Source organism: Ailuropoda melanoleuca, chromosome 12, assembly GCF_002007445.2.
Source record: "Ailuropoda melanoleuca isolate Jingjing chromosome 12, ASM200744v2, whole genome shotgun sequence".
Classification (NCBI taxonomy): Eukaryota; Metazoa; Chordata; class Mammalia; order Carnivora; family Ursidae; genus Ailuropoda; species Ailuropoda melanoleuca.
This window is the reverse complement of record NC_048229.1, coordinates 46,810,607-46,835,096: the sequence shown is the minus strand read 5'-3', so window position 1 is coordinate 46,835,096 and position 24,490 is coordinate 46,810,607. Positions and strand designations below refer to the sequence as shown.

The following is a 24,490-nucleotide window of genomic DNA, read 5'->3' as shown; positions in this document are numbered from 1 at the left end:
TATACCACCCCTCCTCCTCAATCCCCAAAGTGTAAGGAAACTCCTGAATGAAGAATGTATTGAAATCTAAGAGGCTATGAAAAGAACATGGTTTTTTTTGTTTTTGTTTTTTTTTTTTAAAGATTTTATTTATTTATTTGACAGAGAGAGACAGCCAGCGAGAGAGGGAACACAAGCAGGGGGAGTGGGAGAAGAAGAAGCAGGCTCCTAGCAGAGGAGCCTGATGTGGGGCTCGATCCCATAACGCCGGGATCACGCCCTGAGCCGAAGGCAGACGCTTAACCGCTGTGCCACCCAGGCGCCCCAGAACATGGGTTTTGAATACAGACAGACCTGGGCTACAATCACAGCTGTGTCACTTTGCATCTTTCAAGACTCAGACTCTCTCTGAGCTAGGTCTTCTCACCTGTGAAGTGAGAAGAATTACATAACCTCCCACAGTTCTTGTGAGACTTAAAGTAAATATTTTGTATAAAGCAACTAGCACAGTATATATTAAATACCAATTGTCTTCCCTCTTCCATCCTTAAACTTTTGAATCTCTTCCAGCACTTAGCTTAGGATTGGTCACAAAAGAAGAAATTGAGGAACGCTTGATTAACTGGCTTTGTCAGGTTAACATCTTGATTGATGCAAGGATGGATGCTCCACATGGTGATTTAATCAGCAATTTACATAATCAATAACTTTTAAGAAACAGCAAAAAGATAACTGAGTGGAATTCGAACTATAAATGTAATATTAAAGTACCCTTGGGTTGCTATACATAGTTTAGTGCCAAGTGCAGGTGCTATAGGAAACCAAGATTATCAACTTCTCTAACCAGAAGGAAAAGCATTACTTAGGGTGGAAGAGGGAGAGATGCTCCACTGAAATATGACCCTCTGCTACACAGGAGTGATGCTAATAGGTCTTTAATAAAATTTTATAACCAAAATGAATAATTATTTCTGAAGCGGACTATTCAGAGCTAATCTTAATTTCACTAATAGATCACTACCAACCTCCAAGTCTAAATAGGGCCAGTTGTCAAACACCCCAGAAAAGCACGCTCTCTGTGGGGAGACAAAGGTGAAACCTAAGACCCTTGGGAGTAAAATCAAATCTCATTAAGAAGTGTAGGATGAGTGGGGTACCTGGGTGGCTCAGTAGGTTAAGCTCAGGTCATAAGATCTAGCCCCACACTGGGCCTGGAGTTCACAGAGTCTGCTTGAGGATTTCTCTCCCTCTCCTTCACCCTTCCCCCTGCTTGTGCGCACACACACACACACACACACACACTCTCTCTCTCTAATAAATCTTAAAAAAAAAAGAAGTGTACGATGAGTATTAGGCTGCCACATGCATGCAATAATGAAGATATTAAAATGTAAATTAATCTACTTTCTAATACATATGTTTAACATTATAGAACTGGAATTCCAGAATAGGCGTTCTTTAAGTTCTAAGTGTATTGACTAAGCAATACACTTTTCAAGCCATCTACTTTGGCTTAAAATTTTTCATGTCTATTCTAAGTGTAGTCTAACTTTACCATATGTTTTATGGACTGTTAGTTTTTTATGCAATACAAAACTGAAAGAATGTAACTCTGGGTGAACACTAAGACTATTAAAATTTTGCTGTACTTTAATTTGCATTATAATTTAGTTATAAGGATTTTATTGTAGCAATAAATTGCAATGAAAACTGGAGTCATGACAGTATATATTTAAGGTATTCAGCTTATACTATTGCAAATGAAACTAATCTACTACTGTAACATGAAACCACAATGAAAATCAGCCTTGAACTTGATGGTTTTTGTAGTTAATTTGAAGACTGCTTGCTGTTTCCTCTCCTTGTCAAACAAAATTATAGTCTATTATTTGAAGCACCTACCCTCATTTTATGTTCATTCTATAAGACTGTTGAATATTATCTTATAAGGATGCCTAGGAAAAAAAATCTAAAGTCAGTGTTAACTGACATCATTCTGCTTTAAACGATAAGCTGCATGGGATATGAAAAAGGCCAAATCCTCCCCACTCCCCACCTCTGCCTGCAAAATCACCACCACCACCTGCAAAGATCTCAAAACAATCAGCACTTCAGTTTCTCAAAGAAATACTTGGAGAAAATAAACTGGATTGTGAGGAAAACAAATCAGCCTAATTTCCAGTGCTGACCAATTAAGCCTCTCATTTCCATTCAATTGGCTATGCAACTCTCTAAAAATGGAGGGGGTCATTGCATCCTGAACAGAGCTGCCTCCTGAAATAGAGACTACATGATCCTCAGGACACAGAAGGGATCATGAAATATAATTACTGAAACCATGTATGGTAAAGAGACTAGAAGGAAAAGTGAATAATACCCAATCATTTTCAATAACATCTGCCGGAAAATTTAACTTATGTTATTAATATACAGCAATAGCCTCAAAATTGGAGCCCTGAACTGGCAATTCAAATGCCCCAGTTCAGCAGAGTAAAATGATTTGGTCCAGGTAAATCCAGGCAAAAGTCAGAGCCTGGAGCAGACTACAAAACTGATAGAGGCAGAGAGCCATACTAGTGAAAGCAGGCTGCAGAACTATGGAGTTGTCCCTAATGGGAATCAGGGATGCTGATAATGACATATTTATCCAAAAAGTAAGTTCAAGATCAGGAACATAAGGATGCTTAATTCAGAGTCCAAAATCTAGAGTCTACAATGCAAGGCAGAGAAGAGATGAAGCTGGCAAAAAAAACTGCTGCTCAACAAGTATGGCACTTAGTAGACTTCTGCTCTTCAAATGGTAATCCAACCACCAGCAGCAGGACCTCACCTGGGAGCTTGCCAGAACCGCAGACTTTCAGACCTGCTCAATGACAGTCTCCATTTTAAGGAGATCCAAGACTCTACAGAGGTAGTAACTCCATCTTGCAAAAAACAAGAGAGGGGTGGAAAAGAGAGGGAAGAAAAGCGGGTCAAAATCAATTAGCGGCTTTGTTCTTAGGAAAATCCAATTCTACCACCCCTAGAAGGTATGCCTATGAACCAATTAAAACAGCTTAATATCAAGAGTAACATCTTGCTCGCTGAGGTTTGCTTCAAGACCTTGAATCACTGTAATAACCGATCCAAAGCTATCATATCATCAACTCTGCCCAATCCCAACCAGCTCCCCCTCCTCTAAGATCTGCCTTAAAAATCACCCAGGCTAGGTTCTGAAACCCTATAAATATTCTTCCTTGACTACCCTGAAGTCAATGGGCAAGAGACATAATATTTTGAGGCAGAAAGGAATGGAAACAAGCATATGGTCTAAGTCCCTTATTTTATGGAAGTTCACAATTTGCTCAAGAGAGAAGAGCTAGTTAAGAGAAGAACTAATACCAGAAATAAGATCTTCCGACTCCCTCTTCAGGGGTCTAATTTTTTCTAATTTACATTAATTATTTTTGCCTCTATATCCTGGAGAAGGACACTACTTAATGTAAATATAATTTACCAGAATACCCAAACACCATGTTTAACATGAGGTGTCAATGGGCAACATGCCAGACTGAATATAAACACATAAATCCACTTTCAGCCCAAAGATATCAAAAAGGTACAGAATGGGGGCGCCTGGGTGGCACAGCGGTTAAGCGTCTGCCTTCGGCTCAGGGCGTGATCCCGGCGTTATGGGATCGAGCCCCACGTCAGGCTCCTCTGCTATGAGCCTGCTTCTTCCTCTCCCACTCCCCCTGCTTGTGTTCCTTCTCTCGCTGGCTGTCTCTATCTCTGTCAAATAAATAAATAAAATCTTTAAAAAAAAAAAAAAGGTACAGAATGATATAATGTCGTTATTACCAGCATCATAATAAAAACAGTTAACATTATTAGGGCATTTGTCACATGCAACGTACTGTGTTAACAGCTTTATATACATGGTTTCATTAAATCCTCGCAACCCTATTATGGAGGTAGTATTATTATTTTCAATTTACAGATTCAAAATTACTAAGGTTAAGTGACTTTTCAAAAGTGACACTGCTGGCAAGTAGAACAGCCAGGACTGAAATACTGAAGTATGCTTTTGTTTCTTGTTTGTTTGTTTGTTTCAGGCAAAACAAAACTAAGATAAGTACATACTTATTATCTACGGTCTTCTCTTGAAAATTTCATTTCTAAGTACGAAAATAACATAGATTCACAGCAATATATATAACTTGCTTCCAAGTAACATTTAAATCAGAAATATTGCTTTAACATTTTTTCACCAAAGCATTAAGTTGTTTTTCAAGCAATTCTAGTGTTGATCCCTGCACTTTGTCCATGTTAGCCATGTAAATTATCTGTTTCAGACATTATACCTGACACACCTACCCTTTACCTAGATTTCATTTCTCTTTACTTCTGTTAGTTCAAGACATCTGCAGTGCACAATTAAAAGGGCTCTCTTCTATAAGTTACATATATAATAACGGATAGACTTGATTTGAAGAGGTCCACCATGAAAAGAGAGATTCTTCTCTAGTGTATTATTAGAAATATATTTTATATCATTTTTTATTCTGAAAAATTTTGTACTTACTCTAGATGGCAACATTTAGGAAGCTAATTTCTTCCCACTTCATTTAAAAGGGTGTCATTAAAAAAAGGGGGGAGGGTATCATTTCATCATCTTTCATCTCCGTATTCTGGAAACTTAAATGACAAGTTCAGATTTTTTTGTATCTTAGATAAAGTCTATACTGTGATAGACGAGGCCAATTAAATAGCATTAACCTTCTCTATATGTGAAAAAAATAAACATGCCACTGATGATTGATACTTTGATAACAACATAGATGAAAAATCTATATGATTTCTTACATCTTCCCTTCAGGGAAAGCAAAATTCAATACATAGAGATTGCTCAAAGTTTTTAAGCAAGAGGCAAAGGCGGTTAGAGCCAGGCAGGACTAGCCCTGGAGATGCTGTCCACAAGTGAAGAGAACAATCAAAGAGTGCCCAACTCATGAAGTTACTACACTCTAAGGTCACTATTTTGCTTCACTTACTAGATTTCATTTTTGAATTTGAACCTTGAATCTTTTTGGATTTCTCCAGTAAGGAAAATATATTTAATATGAAAATGCATTATTCATCAAAACAGCTAGAAAATCAATTCATCAAAATTTATTTACCAAACATAAAGGTGAAATGATTAGACAACATACAGTGCTGACAAGTTCATTCTGTACCAAAACTGAACTAATTCTTTCTAGTATGATTCATTCAACCTTAAGTCCTCAGAACCAAGCTTATATATCAGAGGCTACTGATACAAAACTATAACCAATTCAGTCTGACCTAAAGGAATTCATAACCTATAAAGGAGATGGATATACAAATGTGTCAATTCAGGGACATCAGGGCTAAAAGAAGCATGTATAAGGTGCCAAAGAAAAAGTAGAGCAATTCAACGAAAACTGGGATGCAGAGGAAGGGGTAGTCAGAAAATATGTAAAGATAAGAGATCACTGGAACCAAATAAAAGATTACAGGACTACACCAAATTTTCAGTGAAAGGCTATTTAAAACAGAAGGAACTTCACTGTAAAGGTGCAGAAGCAAGCAAGAAAGTGCCCCATCTGGGAGCTGCAGATTAGTAGCACCACAGAAGAGAATGCAAGAGGGAGGGGAGAATGGAAAGGTATCTAGAAATCTAACAATGGAGGATGCTAAACAACAGGTTCTAGGCTTGCATTTTATCTTTTGGGTAGTGGAGAGCTGCCGGGGAGGTTTAGGCAAGAGCATCATAGATAATTCTGTTGGCACTGTGAAACACTGTATGTGGTGAGCCCAAGAGTCCATTGGTTAAAAGTCCATTTTAACCAATGTTTTGGTTAAAACATTCATTGAAGAGCCTTGAATTAAGAGTAACAGCAGGGAGGCAAAAGGGAGGAAAAATCCAAGAAATATTTAATAAATAGGATAAATAAGGCTGTGGAAAGGCTTAAATTTGATACAGGTGTAAGGTAAAATATTAACACTATATAGTGTAATACACAGAAGAAAGAGTCCAGTGATAATTCCTAATCCCTAAATGGTTTTTCTTCCTTCAAATTATAATAATTAACTTTACATTCTGCTAGGATTTTTTTTATCCTTGTAGTTATTGTGCAAATGATTATTATCAAAGCTACAAGCCTACTGAGAATTGGGATTAAGTGGGTATAACAAATTAATTGAGCTTCATTATGTATTTCCATGAAAACAAGATAATATAACCAAACACAAGGATCTCTGAACTGACAAAAACAATGATAAAAACTGATAGAGAGATTCCACATGGGGGGGAGCACATTAAGATGGCAGCATAAGAAGATCCTGAACTCACCTCCAACCACAGACACACCAAGTCTGCAACTGCATATGGAATAATTTAACTGAAAACTAGCTGAACGGCTCCTCAAAAACAAATGATAAAGGGTCCACATCAAGGTAGGTAGGTGAGGTAGAGACATGAACTCACCAAAAACCTCATCCCCAGTGCAGTGACTCCAAATCAGAATGGATCTCTGTTCCATTTGTGGTTTTTGCATTTGTGTTCCATATCAGGACCTCAACCCTTAGGACCTGCATCAGAGACATAAGCCCTTCAAATGTCTGGCTTTGAAAAACCAACAGTTTTTGTCCAGGAGACTCAAAGGGCTGCAGGGAAATGAGATTCCAGTCATACAGGGGTCCCTCAGACTCACTCACCCTATGACGCAGCACAAAACCAAGTTTGAAAAGTGCCTATACTATGTGTGGAAATTCATTTGCTAATCTTAGCGTCTGACAAAGGAGTGGGGCCTGTTGGGACTCTTTCTAGGGACAGAGGCAATGGTGGGGACCCTTTCAGCACCCCCACTTTACCTTGATAGTGCCAGTGCTGGCCCATTCTTAAGTTCTCCTTCTTGCTAGAGCTGGAGGACATGCACAGTAACAGCACTCTCACACTGTCCCAATTAAGTTGGCAGGTGCGCCTCTCCCCCTGAAGTCTACAACTCCCTTTCTAAAGTGAGCAGGTGTACCACGGCCCTGTATTCTCACACTGCCTTGGTAGAGCTGGCAGGTATGTGCTGGCCCTACATCTCCTGCTCCTTGCTACAACTCACAGGAGCACCCAGGCCCTGCACTCTCCTGCTGTCTCACTACGGTTGGAAGGTGCACTGCAGCCCTGCTATCTTGTTAAAGCCAGCAGGTACACACAGCCCACACAGGGAATGCCCCTAGATCACTTGGCTCTGGAGGCCAGGGAGGCTTGTGTTTCTGGGCCCCATGGGACTAAAACAATTGGAAAGATAATTATCAGCCTGCCACCCAAAGGCCACTGCACAGACAGCTGACTGAAACACATCCCAAGTGTTTCTGTGAAAAGGGCCTATTTACTGGTCTTGGAGCTTAAGCATGAGGGACGAGTGTCAGGTTTCCCACATATATAGATACTAGGGAGGTGATCCCAGGAAATGTAGACTGGGGAAAACTATCTTTGCTTACTCGCTTAGCTTCACTACAGCTCACTGACACCCACCAGAAAGGAGCTCATACATGTGTTTGGGGCCTGAATTTTTGCAACTGTTGCCGGAGGACACCTCCAGATGCCCAGGACAAGGTGCTAGCAAGGTTTATAACTGTAGTCCTAAAAGACTGTATATATTTTCATACTTTAAAGGTTGCTGCCTGAGGGTGTGGCACCCATTCATCCTGAACCTAGATGCTGACTGAGATCCCTCCCTTTGGAATACTGACAGGTCTTGACACATCCTCAACTGGGACCTATCAAGAATAAATCAGACTGCTTAGACAATCACAAAGGTTTGAGAGACAACCAAGAGCTAGGGCAAGGTTGAACCATAAGGTTCATCTCCTATATGAGGTAACCAGTCCAAGACTGGGAGAGGTAGCTATTTCATCTAATACATAGAAATAAACACAGAAAGTCAATAAAATGAGAAAATAAAGGAATATGTTCCAAACAAAACATATGTAACCTCAGAAAAAATCCTTAATGAAACAAAGATAAGTAATTTATCTGATAAAGCGTGCGAAGTAATGATCATAAAGCTGAACTTGAGAGAAGAATGGGTGTATAGAGAGAGAACTTCAACAGAGAGGAAATATAAAAAAGTACCAAACAGAAAGAAAGAAAGAAAGAAAGAAAGAAAACAAGAAGTACCAAAAAGAAGTCACAAAGCCAAAGAATATAATAAATGAATTAAAAAAATACACTAGATGGGGCGCCTGGGTGGCACAGCAGTTAAGAGTCTGCCTTCGGCTCAGGGCGTGATCCCAGCGTTATGGGATCGAGCCCCACATCAGGCTCCTCTGCTATGAGCCTGCTTCTTCCTCTCCCACTCCCCCTGCTTGTGTTCCCTCTCTCGCTGGCTGTCTCTATCTCTGTTCAAATAAATAAATAAAATCTTAAAAAAAAATAAAATAAAATAAAATAAAATAAAATAAAATAAAATAAAATAAAATAAAATAAAATAAAATGAAATAAAATAAAAAAATACACTAGAGGGGTTCAAACCAGACCAGACACAGTAGAAGAAAGGATCAATGAGCTAGAAGACAGGCAGTGGCATTCACCCAAACAAAGTGGGGGGGGGGAATTATTTAAAAAAGTACAGATAATTTAAGGGGCCTATGGGACAACATCAAGTGGAATAATATCCGTATTACAGGAGTCCCAGAAAGAGAAGAGGGAAAGGGACGGAAAACTTATTTGAAGAAATAATGGCAGAAAACTTACCTAACCTGGGGAAGTAAACAGACATCAAGATCCAGGAAGCCTAGAGAGCTACAATTAAGCAAGTCCAAAGAGAGCCACAACAACACACATAATTAAAATGTCAAAAGTTAAAGATAGAGAATCTTAGGGGCATCTGGTTGACTCAGTCAATAAAGCACTCAATTCTTGATCTCAGGGTTGTTAAGTCTGAGCCCCAGAGTGGGTGTAGAGATTACTTAAAAATAAAATCCTTAAACAAACAACAAAAAGAGACTCTTAAAAGCGGCAAGAGAAAAATAACTTCTTACATACAATACGCCCCCATAAAACTGCCAACAAAACAAACAAAAGCTAAAGGTCTAAAATCAACTAGCTTATATTAGCCATATTTGTAAGGGGCTCAATTTGAACAGAAAAACTCCCATCTAAGCAGAAATGTATCAATTGAAATGATTAATACTCTCTACCAAAACACAGCATAATAACAAATAAAATTATGTTTAAAGAACTTTTTAAAATATTTTAAAATAAATTATATTTTACAAGTTTGAAACATCTGCCAGTGGCGCATGGCTTTATTTCCTATACTCCATAATTAGGCAAAGCCTCATTGATGTTTACTATATTTTCTCTAGAGCTCCAGATTTCTTACTATGAATTTCCAGATGAAGTCACCTAACCAAATCTATAGCACCAAACTGGTCAAAACCTAAGAGGACTGGGGCACGTGGGTGGCTCAGTTGGTTAGGCCTCTGACTCTTGATTTCAGCTCAGGTCATGTTCTCTGGGTCTTGAGATGGAGCCATGTTGTCAGGCTTCGTGCTCAGCAGGGAGTCTGCTGGAGATTCTCTCTCCCTTTCCCTCTGCCTCTCCCCCTACTCTAAATAAATAAATAAATAAATAAATAAGTAAAAACTTGGGAGGGGGAGACGAAAAACAAAAAACAAAAACCTAACAGTGCCGCCTACTTTGAAATCACTCGGCCATAGGATGTTCTGTTGTTCAAAGCTTATTAAATATATTGTTTTTACTTAAGGAGAGAGTATATAGTAAGTCCACCCTACATTAAGATAGCAAGGTTACGGTCAAATTATACACACATATACTCTCTCACTCACATGCAAGAGTTACTTGAGACATGCCAAAATTTCCATCATCACAATATATCATCAGTTAATGCTTATGTCAAAATATTTAAAATGAGAGATCACAGTTAAGTTTAGCGGTTTATTCCCTCACCCTTAATTTCTGAAGAATTAAATCTGCACAATTGTCATTTGGTTACAGATGCAAATTCATGAAAGAAATATATTTAGAAGACAGAAAGAAAAAAAAGATCAGACTGAAATCATTGTAAATCAGAAACTATTAAAACTTCAGATGTAAATTACATACACAAACAAACAACTGTCCTATAAGCTGAAAACTTCATGGAAAAAATAGTTCAATGCTTAAAGCAACAGAAAGGCAAGGTCACGTTTATGACAAACTAATTTTTTATAACTATAAGCAACCATCAGATATTTATGACCAAGCTTAAAAATCAACGTAACCACATAAAGAAAAAGAACTTAAACACAGAAATTCTTCACTGGTTCAACTGCAAAAGGAAGATAGAAATGTAAAAGAAAATACAAGTTAAGCACCTGATGATATGAATGTTTTCAAAATATACCAGGAATGAACACATATATGATAAAATACTGTCCAAAGCTCTATGATAAAATACTGTCCAAAGCTCAACTGTCCAATCCCGAACCCTGTGCCTGTCCTTGTCAGAATACCTTCCCAGCTTTAGCTTATTATCCAGACAACATCATGGCTGTTCATCTCCATGACTAGGATCTATATACTTGCAAAAATTCAGTCCTGAGCTGTAAGACTTGAATCTTAAATGACCAAAAAGGCAGGCCATGGAAATGGTGTGAGGTTACTGATTATTGCTTTATTAGCAAATACAGCAATAAGCTTTTAAAATTTTTATATAACAAGTTGAAAACTAATGATGTATATTTTGAAAGACAACCAAGGACACATGAGACATATATCAGAACCTACAAAAATGGCCAATTTCAATTATACACTTAAGATGTATATTTTGAAAGACAAACAAGAACACATAAGATATATATCAGAACGTATAAAAACAGCCAATTTCAATTATACACTTAAGATTCACACTGTGATTTTTGGAAGTCACTGTTAATCTATAAAAAGCAACTTCCTCAAGAAATTCGTGATTTATGAACTGAAAGAGAAGAAAGCTATGAAATCAAGAAATTCAAAATGAGAATAATTGTCTTTAAAGGACTACAGGAATAAGTTTTTCCATCTCTTAAAAACCACTTCTAACCAAGGCAGCCAAAGCCTAATGTGACAAAAATGAGAACAAGTGTGAATTTATTAAAAACACATCACAGGAAACTACAATGAACCATCAAAAAGCACTCACTAATTTTTCAAGACCAAGTATATAACATGCAGTTACAATTTTCTGCTATTTGTTTTCTACTTAGGGATTTGAAAATAAACCCCCTTCATAAAAGACATATTCTAACTATGTGTGTACCAGTAAAAATAAAATATTTATATCTGCCATGAACCCACGATCTCTTAACAGGTAAATCAAATCTCCATATGCATCTTCCAGCCTGAACCAAGAAAAGATACAGCAGAACTCTGCACAATTTTAGAGATTATTCTTCAGAAATAGAATGGCCAATCTGTCATTTTAAAATATGGAGAAAGATTATAATGACATAAAAATAAGACACATATTTATAAGAATTTACTATATATATACACACAGGAAATCTGTTGAATTGGGCCTCCTTCTAAAAGTCAGTCTGTTTAGTCAAAAATTAAGTAATAGGGGCGCCTGGGTGGCACAGCGGTTAAGCATCTGCCTTTGGCTCAAGGCATGATCCCGGCGTTATGGGATCGAGCCCCACGTCAGGCTCCTCCACTGTGAGCCTGCTTCTTCCTCTCCCACTCCCCCTGCTTGTATTCCCTCTCTCGCTGGCTATCTCTATCTCTGTAGAATAAATAAATAAAATCTTTTAAAAAATATTAAGTAATAAATGGCAAATGGATTCTAATGCTAATCAACGTGATCACATTTTCTGAATCTAGACTGATGACCGAGTCAATATCTGCACTTTCATAGACATTCATCACCCAACATGGACTGGATGTCCCACGCCTGGCACTGTGCCCTGTATTAAATGTCAGAGACAGACATATAATACACGGCTTCTGCCATCAGCTGCTCCCTACCTTCCCCCACTCTCCAATCTACTTTTCACTTAGTAGCCAGAGGATCTTCACAAAACGTTACTCAGTCTTATCACTGCATTACCTCAAATTTTCAATGGCTTTCCTTCTCATTTACAATAAAATCCAAGTATCTTCAAGGCTTCCAATGCCCTGCCCATCTTCTCTCTCCTATTTCTGTCATTCACAATGCTTTGTCCTTTGGCCTTCTCAGTGCTCCTCAAATGTCCAGCTGTATCTATTCCCAAGAGCCTAGCCTAGAATCCTCTTCACCCTAACTTCTCATTTGATTTCTACTTCTTCCTTCAGCTCAAATGTCACTTCCAGAGAAGAATTCACTAAAGTCCCACACTAATGCTGCAGGAGATGGAGAGCTAATGAGTGGTGGTAAGCAAGGGAGTAACAGGTCCGTTCTTTTACCTTAGAAAAATCATCCAGACAGGACCTTGTAGAACAGACTTGATAGAGATGATATAATGGCAGCTGAGGGCCACAGGAACAAAGTTAAGTAGGAAACAGCTAGAAGAGTCTGAGAGAAACAGAGATTCTATGTCTACAAGAGCACTAAAGTCATCTTTAGCTCTGCATAAAGTTCCATCAGGCTATGAGCTCTCTAAAACCAATATTATATATTACAAACTTCCTATGACATTAGAGAGACCCCATAAATATTAATTTGAAATGAAAGAAGAGTGGTGAACATAACCAAGATGCAAATAATAATCACTGCCATTCATTTATGGAACACTTAGGCACTATGCATAATGAACAAGGGGAAGGCAGCAGTGGTTAGGAGCAACGGTTCTGCCAGAGTCTGTATCCTAGCCGCACTTTATGAGAGTTTATTTCAGTGTTTTGTTTTGTTTTTTTTCAAGAGAGAATAGTACCTATGGCAAAAGACTGTTGTGAGATTTAAATGAAAAGCACTGAAAAGAACACTGCTGGTCACATATTAAATACTCAATAAAAATTAGCTACTAAAATAGTCACTGCTGTCACCATCAACATTACAGTCTTTATTGTTATTATTAGTACCACTACAACAACCACCAAGTACTTCACAGACATTATTTCACCTTCACAAAAGAACTTATGAAGAATATACTATTATCTCTACTATCCAATGAGGGAAAGTAGATACAAAAACAATTCACGCAGTTTATAAATATCACACTGGGATCTGAGCCTAGTAGCATGAGTTTAAAGTCTATATACTAAGCACACGATGACACTATCTCTCAAAAGGGGCAGGAGGGACTCAGATGTGATAAGTAATACAATTTTCTAAGCAATATGATTTACTGATCATTCATTATACTCCAAGACCTCTTCTAGGCTCTAGGGATGCGGGAGAGGACAAAACAGATGAAGTCTCTTCTCTCATATGAGACAGGCAAGAGAAAAATACAAAATGGTGATAAGTACACTACAGAGAATTAGAATTAGGAGTGATGTGTCTGGGGTCCACTTAGATTGGATAGGCAGAAAAGGCCTTTCTAAGGAGATTTAAGCTTAAGATGAGAACCTAAAAGACAACCAGAAGGGACAAGCACAAACTACCAAACAGCAGGGCAGAGAGCTTTCCAGGCAGAGGAAATCGCTATCACAGAGAGCCTAAGTGAAACAAAATTGTGTCTTAAGCAACCAAACCAAGCCAGCATGGCTGAAGAGCAATGGGCGAGGAATGGAGTGTTCCACGAGAAGATTACAGAGCCAGGCAACAGCCAGGTGCCTTGGGTCACCCAAGGGAAGGGACTGTGGATTTTATGCTTAAAGGTAATAAATTATCACAGGAAAGTGACATGATCTGACTTACATGTTTAAAAGAATCTTCTCACTGCTGGGTAGAGAACAGATTGTAGTAAGACAAGAACGTGAATTCTTTCCAGGCTATCTCAGTAGTTTAGACCAGAGATGATAGTGGCTTAAACTAGGGAGGCAAGAGTACAGCTGGAGAAAAATAGACACATTTTAGTATACATTTTTGGAAATGGAACAGAAAGGATTTACAAATGAACTGAATAAAAAGGATGAAGGAAAAATGAATAACCTCTGGATTTTTAGCTTGAATAGCTGGCAGAATAATGGTTTGGTTTACTAAGATGAAAAAGATTAAGGGAGGCCCATGTTTGGGGTAGGAATAGGAGCTAGAAATAAGAGTTTGGTTTTGGCCAGGTTTCACTTGAGATGCCTGTCATATACCCATTTGGAAATGTTCAAGTAGGCACCTGGATCAGAATCAAGAATTCTGCAAGTTCCTCTTATCCTTTCTCTTGCCTCACAGAAGACTGAAGATAAAGAAAACATCAAGAGGAAAATAGATTTTAGGATGCACAATGTGAGTATTCTGTAACAATTGGAAACAGGGAGACAAGACATTGTACTCTTCATGAAACTATTTCAACTTATAGAATCTAAAGCATCATCTCTGCTGAGGATAATGATACAGAAAGAAAGTAAGCTTTAAGGTCAATGAGATTCATGCCAGGAGAGTTAAGCCACATCATATGGCCTCTATTTCTTAAATCTTTTAAGATTACAGGGCAGGACCTACTAAGAAGAGATCAGAGCTCCCTGCAGGATACAATTTACAAGTGTTTCAGAAAATTCCATCCTACTTGAACAGAACCCGTTGCATACCCAATATAAGACAATAATAAACTGTAACTATACATAAAATAATGACTGCTCTCCCTGCTGTCTGACAGAAAGTCCTATGGAAACTGTCATAAAGAATGTCTTTAGACTTGTGATTATTGACAAAAACGAAATGGACTTGGACTCAAATGTGACTAGATCCTGGGCAATCTGATTCAAGCTAATAGTATTTTAGCATGACAAGTTCTCTTAATCAAATGGCTCTCTAGAGGACATACCAAAATGAGAGAGATAAGCAACCTTATCTGTTTTTGTATAAGTTCTACTCTTAAACACCTCTCAGCAATATTATAAAAGACCATGTTAGGAAAGATAAGGACTAAAATTTATTGGGCAGCTGCTAAATATCAAGTGTTTTGCATATAACATCTTATTTAATCCCCACAATAATCCTTCCAGGTAGGTTTTATTACCCTTATTTTTATAGAGAAAGAAGCCAGTTCTCAAGGATGTAAAGTAACTTGCTCAAGATCAAACAGATAGTAAACAAAAAAGCCAGGATGAGACTCAGCTGAACACAAAATGTGTACTCTTTCCTTCGTCTTTTAAAAGGGGCCATAACTCACAACAGTCCCAGAACCCAGGCATAACACATCTTTAAGCCACAAGAAACTTTTTGATTAATTGACTGTTACATTAGGCTGAAAACAAGGCTATCATATAATGCCTAAAAATAAAAAAGAGAGCATCAGACATAATATAAAGAGTTGATTTATGCCCAGAATATATAACAAAACTTTACCAGGTACTGATATGCCCATCAAATCAAATAAATAAAAGGAAATTGATCAAAGAACCTAAAAAGAAATCAGGAAAAAATTCAAGTCTTGTGCTGATAAACTCACTTAGATGCTGATAAACTTAGGGAGCCAAGATAGAGATAGGATACTTCATTTTAAGAAGGAGTAACTTTTAAAATTATTATCTAAGAATACAAGTAAAAACACCAAGACATTTCTTAGCTCATTACAAAATGCTGTAACAATTACTACTGATAATTCAACCGCAATACCAATGTGACTGCTATTGCTGACTAGCTGTTAGCTTAACAGTTTGTAACTGTATCAGTCACATGAAAAATGGAGGCAATCTGAGGACTGATGCTACACTCCTTTCTTAATTTAGTAACTTATTTTACTGACGGAATTTGCCTGTAAATTCATGGTCTTGTACATCTTACTCCAAGGTTCTTTAAAGAAAAACCTGGACCTCCAGATATCTCTTTGGATTTAAGCAGTTGAAACAAAAGAAATTATACTCAACCACAGCACATACGGACACATTAGCAGTCAGAGTACAACTAAGCATGCACACACAATAAATTCAGTAAAGAGTAAAAACAAAGACAAAATAGAAATAAATTCAGGAGGAATAAAGAGGGTTACAATACATAAAATAATCTAGGTACACTGGAAGTTTATTTTCCAAAAGCAAGGTACTAGCTTTCATTTTTGGTAACTTTGAATAGTGTCTAGGGAAACGCACCAGGGAAAAGCTCAACTGTCAACCAAGGACACGCTTCAAAATACTGTAAAATGAAATTATTCCCTTTTTTTAGGTTTATTTATTTATTTGAGAGAGAAAAAGCAAGTGCATGAGCAGGGGGAGAGGCAGAGGGAGACAGAGAAAGAATCCTCAAGCAGACTTCCTGCTGAGCGCAGAGCGTGATATAGGGCTTGATCCCAAGACCCAAAGATCATGACCTGAGCTGAAATCAAGAGCCGGCCACTCAACCGAGTGAGCCACTCAGGCACCCCTGAAATTATTCCTTAAAACACTCTCCTACAATGATAATACCCAAGGAACGACAATAGGAGAAAACAAATAATTTTCAACACAGTATTTCTAAATTAGTAAATAAACTATAAATGCAAACCTCTCTGAGTATTTATTTTAACAGATAAAAGATTTAAGGAGTTTTTGGAGTCATTATTAAATAGTTTTGGTTAGAGGAACCCCCCCCCCAAAAAAAAGTGTAAATGTTGAAAGTAATTCACAAGGAATCAGTTTTTTAAGATGGTTTAAAACTGTGAAGTTTGTTTCTTGGTGCATTCTATTTCGATTTAATGATACGGTACTGGAAATGCTTCTTGTATATGCCTTCAAACACTCTACGTAATGTTAAAGCACAGTTCTTATGTTTTGAAATTCTCAGGACTAGTGATGCATAAAAGCATGTCTTTAGTATTCTCTTTCCCTGTAACTGCTGAATGAATTTGCTAGTGCTGGAAACCCACCAAGCCCTTATTAGGAAAGCCAAGATGGAAAACAGAGCCTTGGTGCTTAAAATACAGAAAACCCAGTCCAAAGATATATATGTCTTCTTGTTCTCTTAGTTCAAAGATTAAACCAGAAATCAACTGTCAATGTTATATACTATATACTGTTTTGTTATTTAGCAGATGACAACCGAAGACAAAGGACCATTTTCATTCCTTAATATGAGCATTCTTTTCTGTCTGTGATTTTTCCTTAAGCTCCTTCCTATTTCAAGGTTTTCCTCCTCAATCTTGCCCAAACATGAATTAAAATCTAAATGCAGATAAAGGGGGAACCACTGTCAGAGTTTGGGCTGCCTCATCTCACATTTACCTGTTAATGAGTCCTGAGGTTGAATATTGCATAAGGCATATTTGAGACAAAAAGCAGCCTCTTGGTAACAGGCTTCTCCCAGAGTGTTCACACAATGAACAGATTTTAAATGACCAAGGTGGGCCACTACATACAGAAAAAAGCCCTAAAGACTTCAGTCTTCATTTTAGCTCTGTGGCCACTAAACAAAGGCTTTTCTTCTTCTGTAAGGGAAGACTAGATACAGCCAAAGACCTGAATTTCTAATGAGAATACAAACGTGGTCTCTCACGAATGCATGAACTTCCTTGCAAATGTTTTCCAAATCCTGGGGACTCATCAGGGGAGCAATCAGCTTTCATCCAGCTTGCAGAGTCTTACCAACAGGACAGTCTAAGAGCCACTGTGCCAATGTCTCCTCCAGTCCTTATACCAGGATGCCATGGGGTGGAAGGCAAAGCACATAGCCTTGAAACATAATAGTCTCAGACTTGGGGCAAGTTGCTTTACCTTTGTGGGCTTCTGATTCCTGTCTATGAAATTGTTTATAAAAATACCTACTTCACAGGGGCGCCTGGGTGGCTCAGTTAGTTAAGCATCAGACTCCTGATTTCAGTTCAGGTCATGATCTCAGGGTCATGAGATCGAGCCCCACGTCAGGATCCACACTGGGTATAGAGGCTGCTTAAGATCCTCTCTCTCCCTCTCCCTCGGCCCATCCCTCCACCTCTCTCTCTAAAGAAAAAAAAAAAAAAACCTGCTTCACAAGTGATGAGGAAATAATTGTAACACTAACCAAAAATTTCTAATTTACGAAAGTTATTTCCATTATGCAAGAAGATGATAATCACTTAAGAAGCTTTTTAGGTACTCATTGTACAATTGAGGCTCCCAGGCCCTGCAGCTCCCAGGCCCTGGTCACACAGAGCTGTTGCACAACAGGGTCTCCTCTCCACACTTCTCCTGCTCTACACAACACCACTACAGGCCATTCAGCATACAGTACAAACTTGAGCCTAACAACAACAGAAACGATGCCGGGCTTAGGCCCACCAAAGAGCAAATAAAACCAAAATGATATCATATGGTTGACATTAACCTTCAGAAACAAAGGTATTTAAAAGTACCAAGTGACCCTTTTGGGGTCTACACACTTACCAGACCTTAAGAGAGCTGGAGGAGAAGAGACGATGGCATCAGGTGAGCTGGCCATTTCAAATTGTTGACTCTAATCATAAGTGTCGCAGGCTAAACTACAGCAATTTTCAAAACTGTTTAGTGAAGGTTAGAAGCAATCAGCATTAGATTAATTGAAAGCAGTGTGAGCAGTTATTAACATGATGCAGTGTGCAACAAAGGCAATAATTGAGGTTCATTATAATTTTATTTTCTTTTTAATGACTTGAAAATTTTATTTTCTTTGCTTTGATAAATTACATTTGCTTATATGGATGAGGCAGGAAATATATAATATCCACTTATTAAACATTACATAAGTGTAGCATCCTCTATTGAGCAGTAAAGTGATTATGCTACTATGTAACAATGCTCAGAACTTTGCAGTGGCATCTATCTCAGAGTCAGGTTAGCCCAAGTTTCAAACTAAGCTCAGTTAACATATTCTTCTAAAAGTAACAAACAGAATCAGGTTGATTGTTTTTAATGACAGAGAAAGTCAATGATTCATTTAATAAGCTTTCTAGTCAACAGCTTACAGACTTAGAACCTGAAACCCCAACTAATTTGGAGGAATGACTTCAAACGGTATCTCTTTTACTACTATGATATAAACATACAGTAACATCCAACATTTATTCTATGAATTTAACTACTTTACACATGAAACTGGACTTAAGTGACTGCATTCAACAAGTTAAATAAAATCTGATTTTTTTTTCTCAAGAAAGAGAAGGTAGGTTTTCAAAGCTTACTGTTATGACATGCAATTCAGAGAAAATAAAGCCTGGAGAAGAAAATAAACCCTATATGCTTATTAAGAGAAAAGAGAAATGCTGTAAAATAGACGTTGAGGGCAGAGCTCAGTTCCCTGTAAGAAAACTCAGGTTACTCTCTTTGACCAGATATTATCAATCCGATTAACACTTTTTATAGCCCAGGTAGACACACTGTTAGCAGTCAATCAATATTTCAATTTGACACAAAAATTTAAGAAGTGTGAAACAAAAAAACGTGACTATTCCAAGTAACTATACTGACTCTGAAATATACTAAGGACTACTTGTTAAAAAATTCTCTCATGCTTTCGTGGTAGTTTTGCTATAACCTAAGTAAATAGTGCAGAACTTTTTAAATAAGGTTTAAAAACAATGAAATTAGCAACAAAGATTGAATGAATTTCTCCTGTATGACTTATGAAATTAGATGTTTTCTTTAAATTAAAAAAAAAAGGCAAACTACACAACAGACAACTCAGAACTACATAAATTGGAAAAACTCCAAACATAATGGGGTATATTAGCTGAGAAAAAACAAAAACAAAAACGCTCAATATCAATGCAAATGCAGAACTGGTTTCCTGAGGGCTATGCCTTTCTTGTTTAACATTAGCATCTCTCAACAGTGACATATAGTAACTTCAATCCTTTAAAAGGGAAGATTCTCAATTGAACACTTGTCATTCCACCCAACTTTTCTGTTTATAGGCACACTTCTAGCTCAAGAGTATATCCAGACAGCCAGAAAAAAGGGAAGTTTCAATCCTATCTGGAGGAGTGATCAGCCACAGGTGCTAACTTCAAAGTCGTGACTTTGCAATTTGAACAAGTCAGTTCAGGACACTTCAACTGTTTTAACTGCCTGCGCAGCGTCTTCTGACCTCGGCTGCTTTGGATTTGGGAGGCACAACTGGGAACTATGAGTCCTGGGGACACTCGCCCACGGAAGGGGCCCGCTTCCTTCTGAGCCCAAAGCATGCTCAACGTGACCCCCTTCACAGCCTAGGGCCTGTACCCCCTCGACTTGTGCCACATAAATAACTCGCAGAACTTGTGAAGAACGTAAAAGGGAGATAAGAAATAAGGCAACACTTTTTTGCTGCCGGTTTTCTAGGACCAGATCATACTCACACCTAAGAATGAAGCTATCTGATTTCTGAGGGAGGACGCACTCTCCCAGGAACCTGGCAGCCGCCTGATTTCTAAAAAGTAAGACTCCAGGCTTAGTCCACACCACCACCTACTTTCCAAGGGGGAACACAAACGAAAGAGCGTTGGTGAAAAACACATGTAGTAAAGTTGGGGCTACCACCAATTGGTGCGGGTGGGGGTAGACATGAGGAGGAAGGCCAAGAGACCGCCGTCTGCTTTCTAAGGGGACACAGGCGGACCCAGGTTCAACTCCGGGACCCCCACCAGCCTCCCACCCAAGACGTTTGAGGGGGAGCACCACCCGGGTGCGGGGGAAAGGGGTGGCGCTCCAGCCAGCCAAACCTGAGCGCTTGGCCCGGGCTCTTCGCTCCAACACCTTCCAGCTCACTTCAGCCATGAGACCCGCCGCCCCCACCACCGCTCTCGGGCCGCCGCCTTGGCCACCGCCCCCGGGGCCGCCTGTCAGCTCCGCGCGGCCGGCCCCGCCCCCCCGGCGCGACAGTGTCGAGAGGCGCGCCGGCCGGAAGTGAGCGCAAGGGCGATCTTCAACCTAGCTCCGCGGCCTCCCAAGCATCAGAGGTGTAGCTCTAGGGGAGAGCGAGAGGGAAACCGGCGGCGGCTCGTACGAGCCTCGGGACTGTGCAGTTTTATCTGTCGCCCGGCGGCACGGTGCTTTCCGGCTGCCGTCAAGCGCGGCACTGGGCCGGCAGGCGGGGGCCGAGGGGCGGCCATGGCGGCGGCGGGCCGGCTGCCGAGCTCCTGGGCGCTGCTGGCGCCACTGCTTGGGGGGCTCGCGCTGCTGGGAGTCGGGCCGGTCCCGGCGCGGGCGCTGCACAACGTCACGGCCGAGCTCTTTGGGGCCGAGGCCTGGGGCACCCTGGCGGCCTTCGGAGACCTCAACTCCGACAAGCAGACGGACCTCTTCGTGCTGCGGGAAAGTCAGTGCTTGCCCGGCCCTCCCTCTGTCCGCTGTCCCTGTGCCCCTCTCGGTGTTCCCACACCCCTAGCCCGGATGGCCGGTCCTCCTGCATTTCCCAGCCCTTCTCTCCCAACACTGTCTCTCCCTTTATTTCCGGTATCCTTTGCAGCTTGCCCGTTTTCTCCATCTTTTCCAGCCCCCGGTGCTGTCCCGGCCACCCCACAGTTTGATCTACCCATAAGAGCCCTAGAAACACCCAGGGTTTTTTGTTGTTGTTCCTGAGAAGCCTGCGGCCTTCACCCAAGTACCCTTTCGTCCCCATGGAATCACCTGCTTTCCCAAGTCCTTTCTGATTCCCAGGAGTCTTTGTAGCTTGCCTCTGCCTTCCCTCCCAAAGCCCCTTCATTCCTTTCTGCTTTACTTCCTTCAATCTTCCCCTTTAATGAACTGGAAAAGATGCAACTTGACAATTTCTTCTCATATTACCTCCTCATTTGCTTTATTCACGGTCCCCTCCCTTTTTCAGGGTCCCAGCTTTCTTTGAAGCTACTGTGCCCCGCCCCCCCTTCCAATGCCCTAAACACTCCACAGCTCACACAAGCATCTTGCAGGAACCATTGATAAACTCAGTGTCTCCTTGGGAAAAGATTCTCAAACTGCAGATTCTTCTCCCTCCTGAGCTGTCTAGTCTTATGCGCACCTGACCTTTTCCTCACTTTGGTCACCACCCTAATCTTTCAAATCTCTGCTTTCCTTGTCAACTTGAGGTTCTTAGGAATTCTTTGCTTTAACCATCGCTAAACAAACTTTGTTGTAAATCTTGGTGCTGACGATGGGTATTAAAGGGCCTTAGCATTTTGAGTACCCACAAAACTGGGTAGATCAAGGCTACAAACGAAGGAGGTGAAGTAGGTTTATACAGAGCTTAACTAATGGGATCTGGGTCCAGGTTTCTTGTGACCCTTACCAATATCTCAGAGCCTCTTGTGGACTCTGGATAATTTTCCTATCTTTGTATGACTGTGTATTTATTGCAAGAAGGGTGCATACTGCCAAACCTATAACTACTCCATCCAGACTGGATACAGAGACTCTCCTCTTAACTTTAAAAATGGCTTGGGTTTAATTAAACAGTTTCAAAAGTCTGTTCCAGTGAAGTCTCATGAACCCATCCAGTGAGTTTCAATGCATCAGCTTGGGTGACAGTTCCATAGAAGCCACCAGAGGAGGGCCTTGGAAGATTCAACTTTTTCTTAAATATGTGATCATGTCCTTGTTACTAGTAAGCTACCTACAGTAGGAGTTCCTGTTTCCTGGTTCAATGCATCTGTGTGATGAACTAAGCAGCTTTCTAAGAGGTCATGTTGGTAGGTTTGGGGAGACAAGGTTTGACACATACTATAGTTAAAAGGCATGTTCTTTGTATGGTTCTTTTAAGTCACCTGATCTGATTCCTGGCAGAAGCCGTTGGCTGCAGTTTGTTTTGACCAACTGCATTTTCGTGTTCATCCTTCCTGTTTCTGTGCCACTTTTTTTAACACTGAATTTGTGATATACTGTTAGGTATTCCCATTCCATTAAACAAGTAGGACTCACCTGGAGAGGACAGAGGAACTGGAGTAAAATAAAAGGGTTTTTTTTTTTTATTGTTGTTAAGAACAGCACCGGGAAAGCTTTTTGTAATCACTGCTTGGAGGTATTGCCTGGAGATATTTCTCTAATAACGTATATTCACTTCTTTTAGGAAATGATTTAATCGTCTTTTTGGCAGACCAGAACGCACCCTATTTTAAACCCAAAGTAAAAGTATCCTTGAAGTAAGTACAAATGTATCTGTTCCTGTAAAAACAATCATTATTGTAATGATCGATATGCTAGTTGGATTGCCTTTGAAATCAATTTTACGCAGCTGTGTTGACACAAAACAACTAGTTATGAGGTGTGAGTAGCAAGCAGTTAGGAAAAATAGCGAATCTACCAAAGTTTAAAAATTACTTTTTAAAAAAATAAATAAATATGAGTAAATCAGGTCTGTTCTTGGATAAACACCCTTCATTCTCTTGCAAGCTAATACCCCTTCTTGAATGTGTTGGAGATTGCTCCTCATCCTGAGTGTGCCCATGGGAGCAGCTCATTCACAGGCTCATCAGGTCAACTATGTGTTGAGAGTGGGAGTGGGCTTGCATTTGCACTGGGGGAAGGTCAATGACCTCTCTTCTAATTTCTTTTTGTTTGGTAAGTGGCAGATTTTTTAAGGTTTATTTTGAAGGAAATTAAATCAAGCTGAATTTTATAAATGTTCAAATAATAGTTCTTATTTTTATTTTCTATGACTGGCATTGCCTGAAACTCAGTGATTGTCATCAATAGTGAGTCAGCACAGTTTTGAAACATCAAGAAGCAAGGATTGATTGATGACTGGTTCAAGGAAGAAAAAATGAGTTTATGCAAACTAAAGTAGAAACTTCTAGAAAGTTACAGGATTTCAGTGACCTTCAGTATAATTTAGGTGAGGGCTTTCAAGTTTGGGGACGCAGTGTTAACAAAAGATGGCAGTAAGCATGTTGTGAAGAGGAGGTGGAAAGATTTACCTAACAGAAGCAGACGATATACTTTGAAGAGTTATGGACCAAGAAGATGAGATCAGGGCAGACTAGGAACCTTTATAAATATCACAAAGAGTTTGAACTCAATCCCATGAAAAGTGAGGAATTGTTATAGGCTCTCGTTTAAAGGGGAGATGAAGAAAATGGTATTTTAAGTTGATTTACTTGTTAACCATGTACAGGATGAATTGGTTTGTAGAAAGATAAGAGATTACTTAGGAAACAGCTTAAAAAAATATTTAAGTCCCTTTGTGGGCTAGTGACTCTCAGGATTTACAATATTTAAACTCAGACATATGTTTTAAAAAAATGGCCTTGAGTTAGAACATTGAGAGGAAAGTTTTAAATGGACAAAAAGGAACTATCCTGTTGAGAAATTTTCCTAGTACTGGATATCAGCATGCTTGGAGTGGGCAGGGAACAGAATGCAAGAAATGACCTGCTGAAGTGGTTTTNGGGCGCCTAGGTGGCACAGCGGTTAAAGCGTCTGCCTTCGGCTCAGGGCGTGATCCCGGCGTTATGGGATCGAGCCCCACATCAGGCTCCTCTGCTATGAGCCTGCTTCTTCCTCTCCCACTCCCCCTGCTTGTGTTTCCTCTCTCGCTGGCTAGCTGGCTATCTCTATCTCTGTCGAATAAATAAA

General features: G+C 39.6%; 2 protein-coding genes across 2 annotated transcripts in view; one reads left to right on the top strand and one right to left on the bottom strand.

Moving 5' to 3' along the window:
* Nucleotides 1-21,054, bottom strand: part of PHKB (phosphorylase kinase regulatory subunit beta) — a 219,923-nt gene extending 198,869 nt beyond the window's left edge. Inside the window, exons 1-2 of the mRNA XM_034639023.1 lie at nucleotides 20,949-21,054; nucleotides 20,665-20,865 (exon numbers count right to left, since the gene is read on the bottom strand). Coding sequence (XP_034494914.1) covers nucleotides 20,665-20,865; nucleotides 20,949-21,054 — 307 coding nt within the window. The remainder of the gene's footprint in view (nucleotides 1-20,664; nucleotides 20,866-20,948) is intronic.
* Nucleotides 20,839-24,490, top strand: part of ITFG1 (integrin alpha FG-GAP repeat containing 1) — a 306,253-nt gene continuing 302,601 nt past the window's right edge. Inside the window, exons 1-2 of the mRNA XM_034638036.1 lie at nucleotides 20,839-21,260; nucleotides 22,986-23,058. Coding sequence (XP_034493927.1) covers nucleotides 21,053-21,260; nucleotides 22,986-23,058 — 281 coding nt within the window. The 5' untranslated portion in view covers nucleotides 20,839-21,052. The remainder of the gene's footprint in view (nucleotides 21,261-22,985; nucleotides 23,059-24,490) is intronic.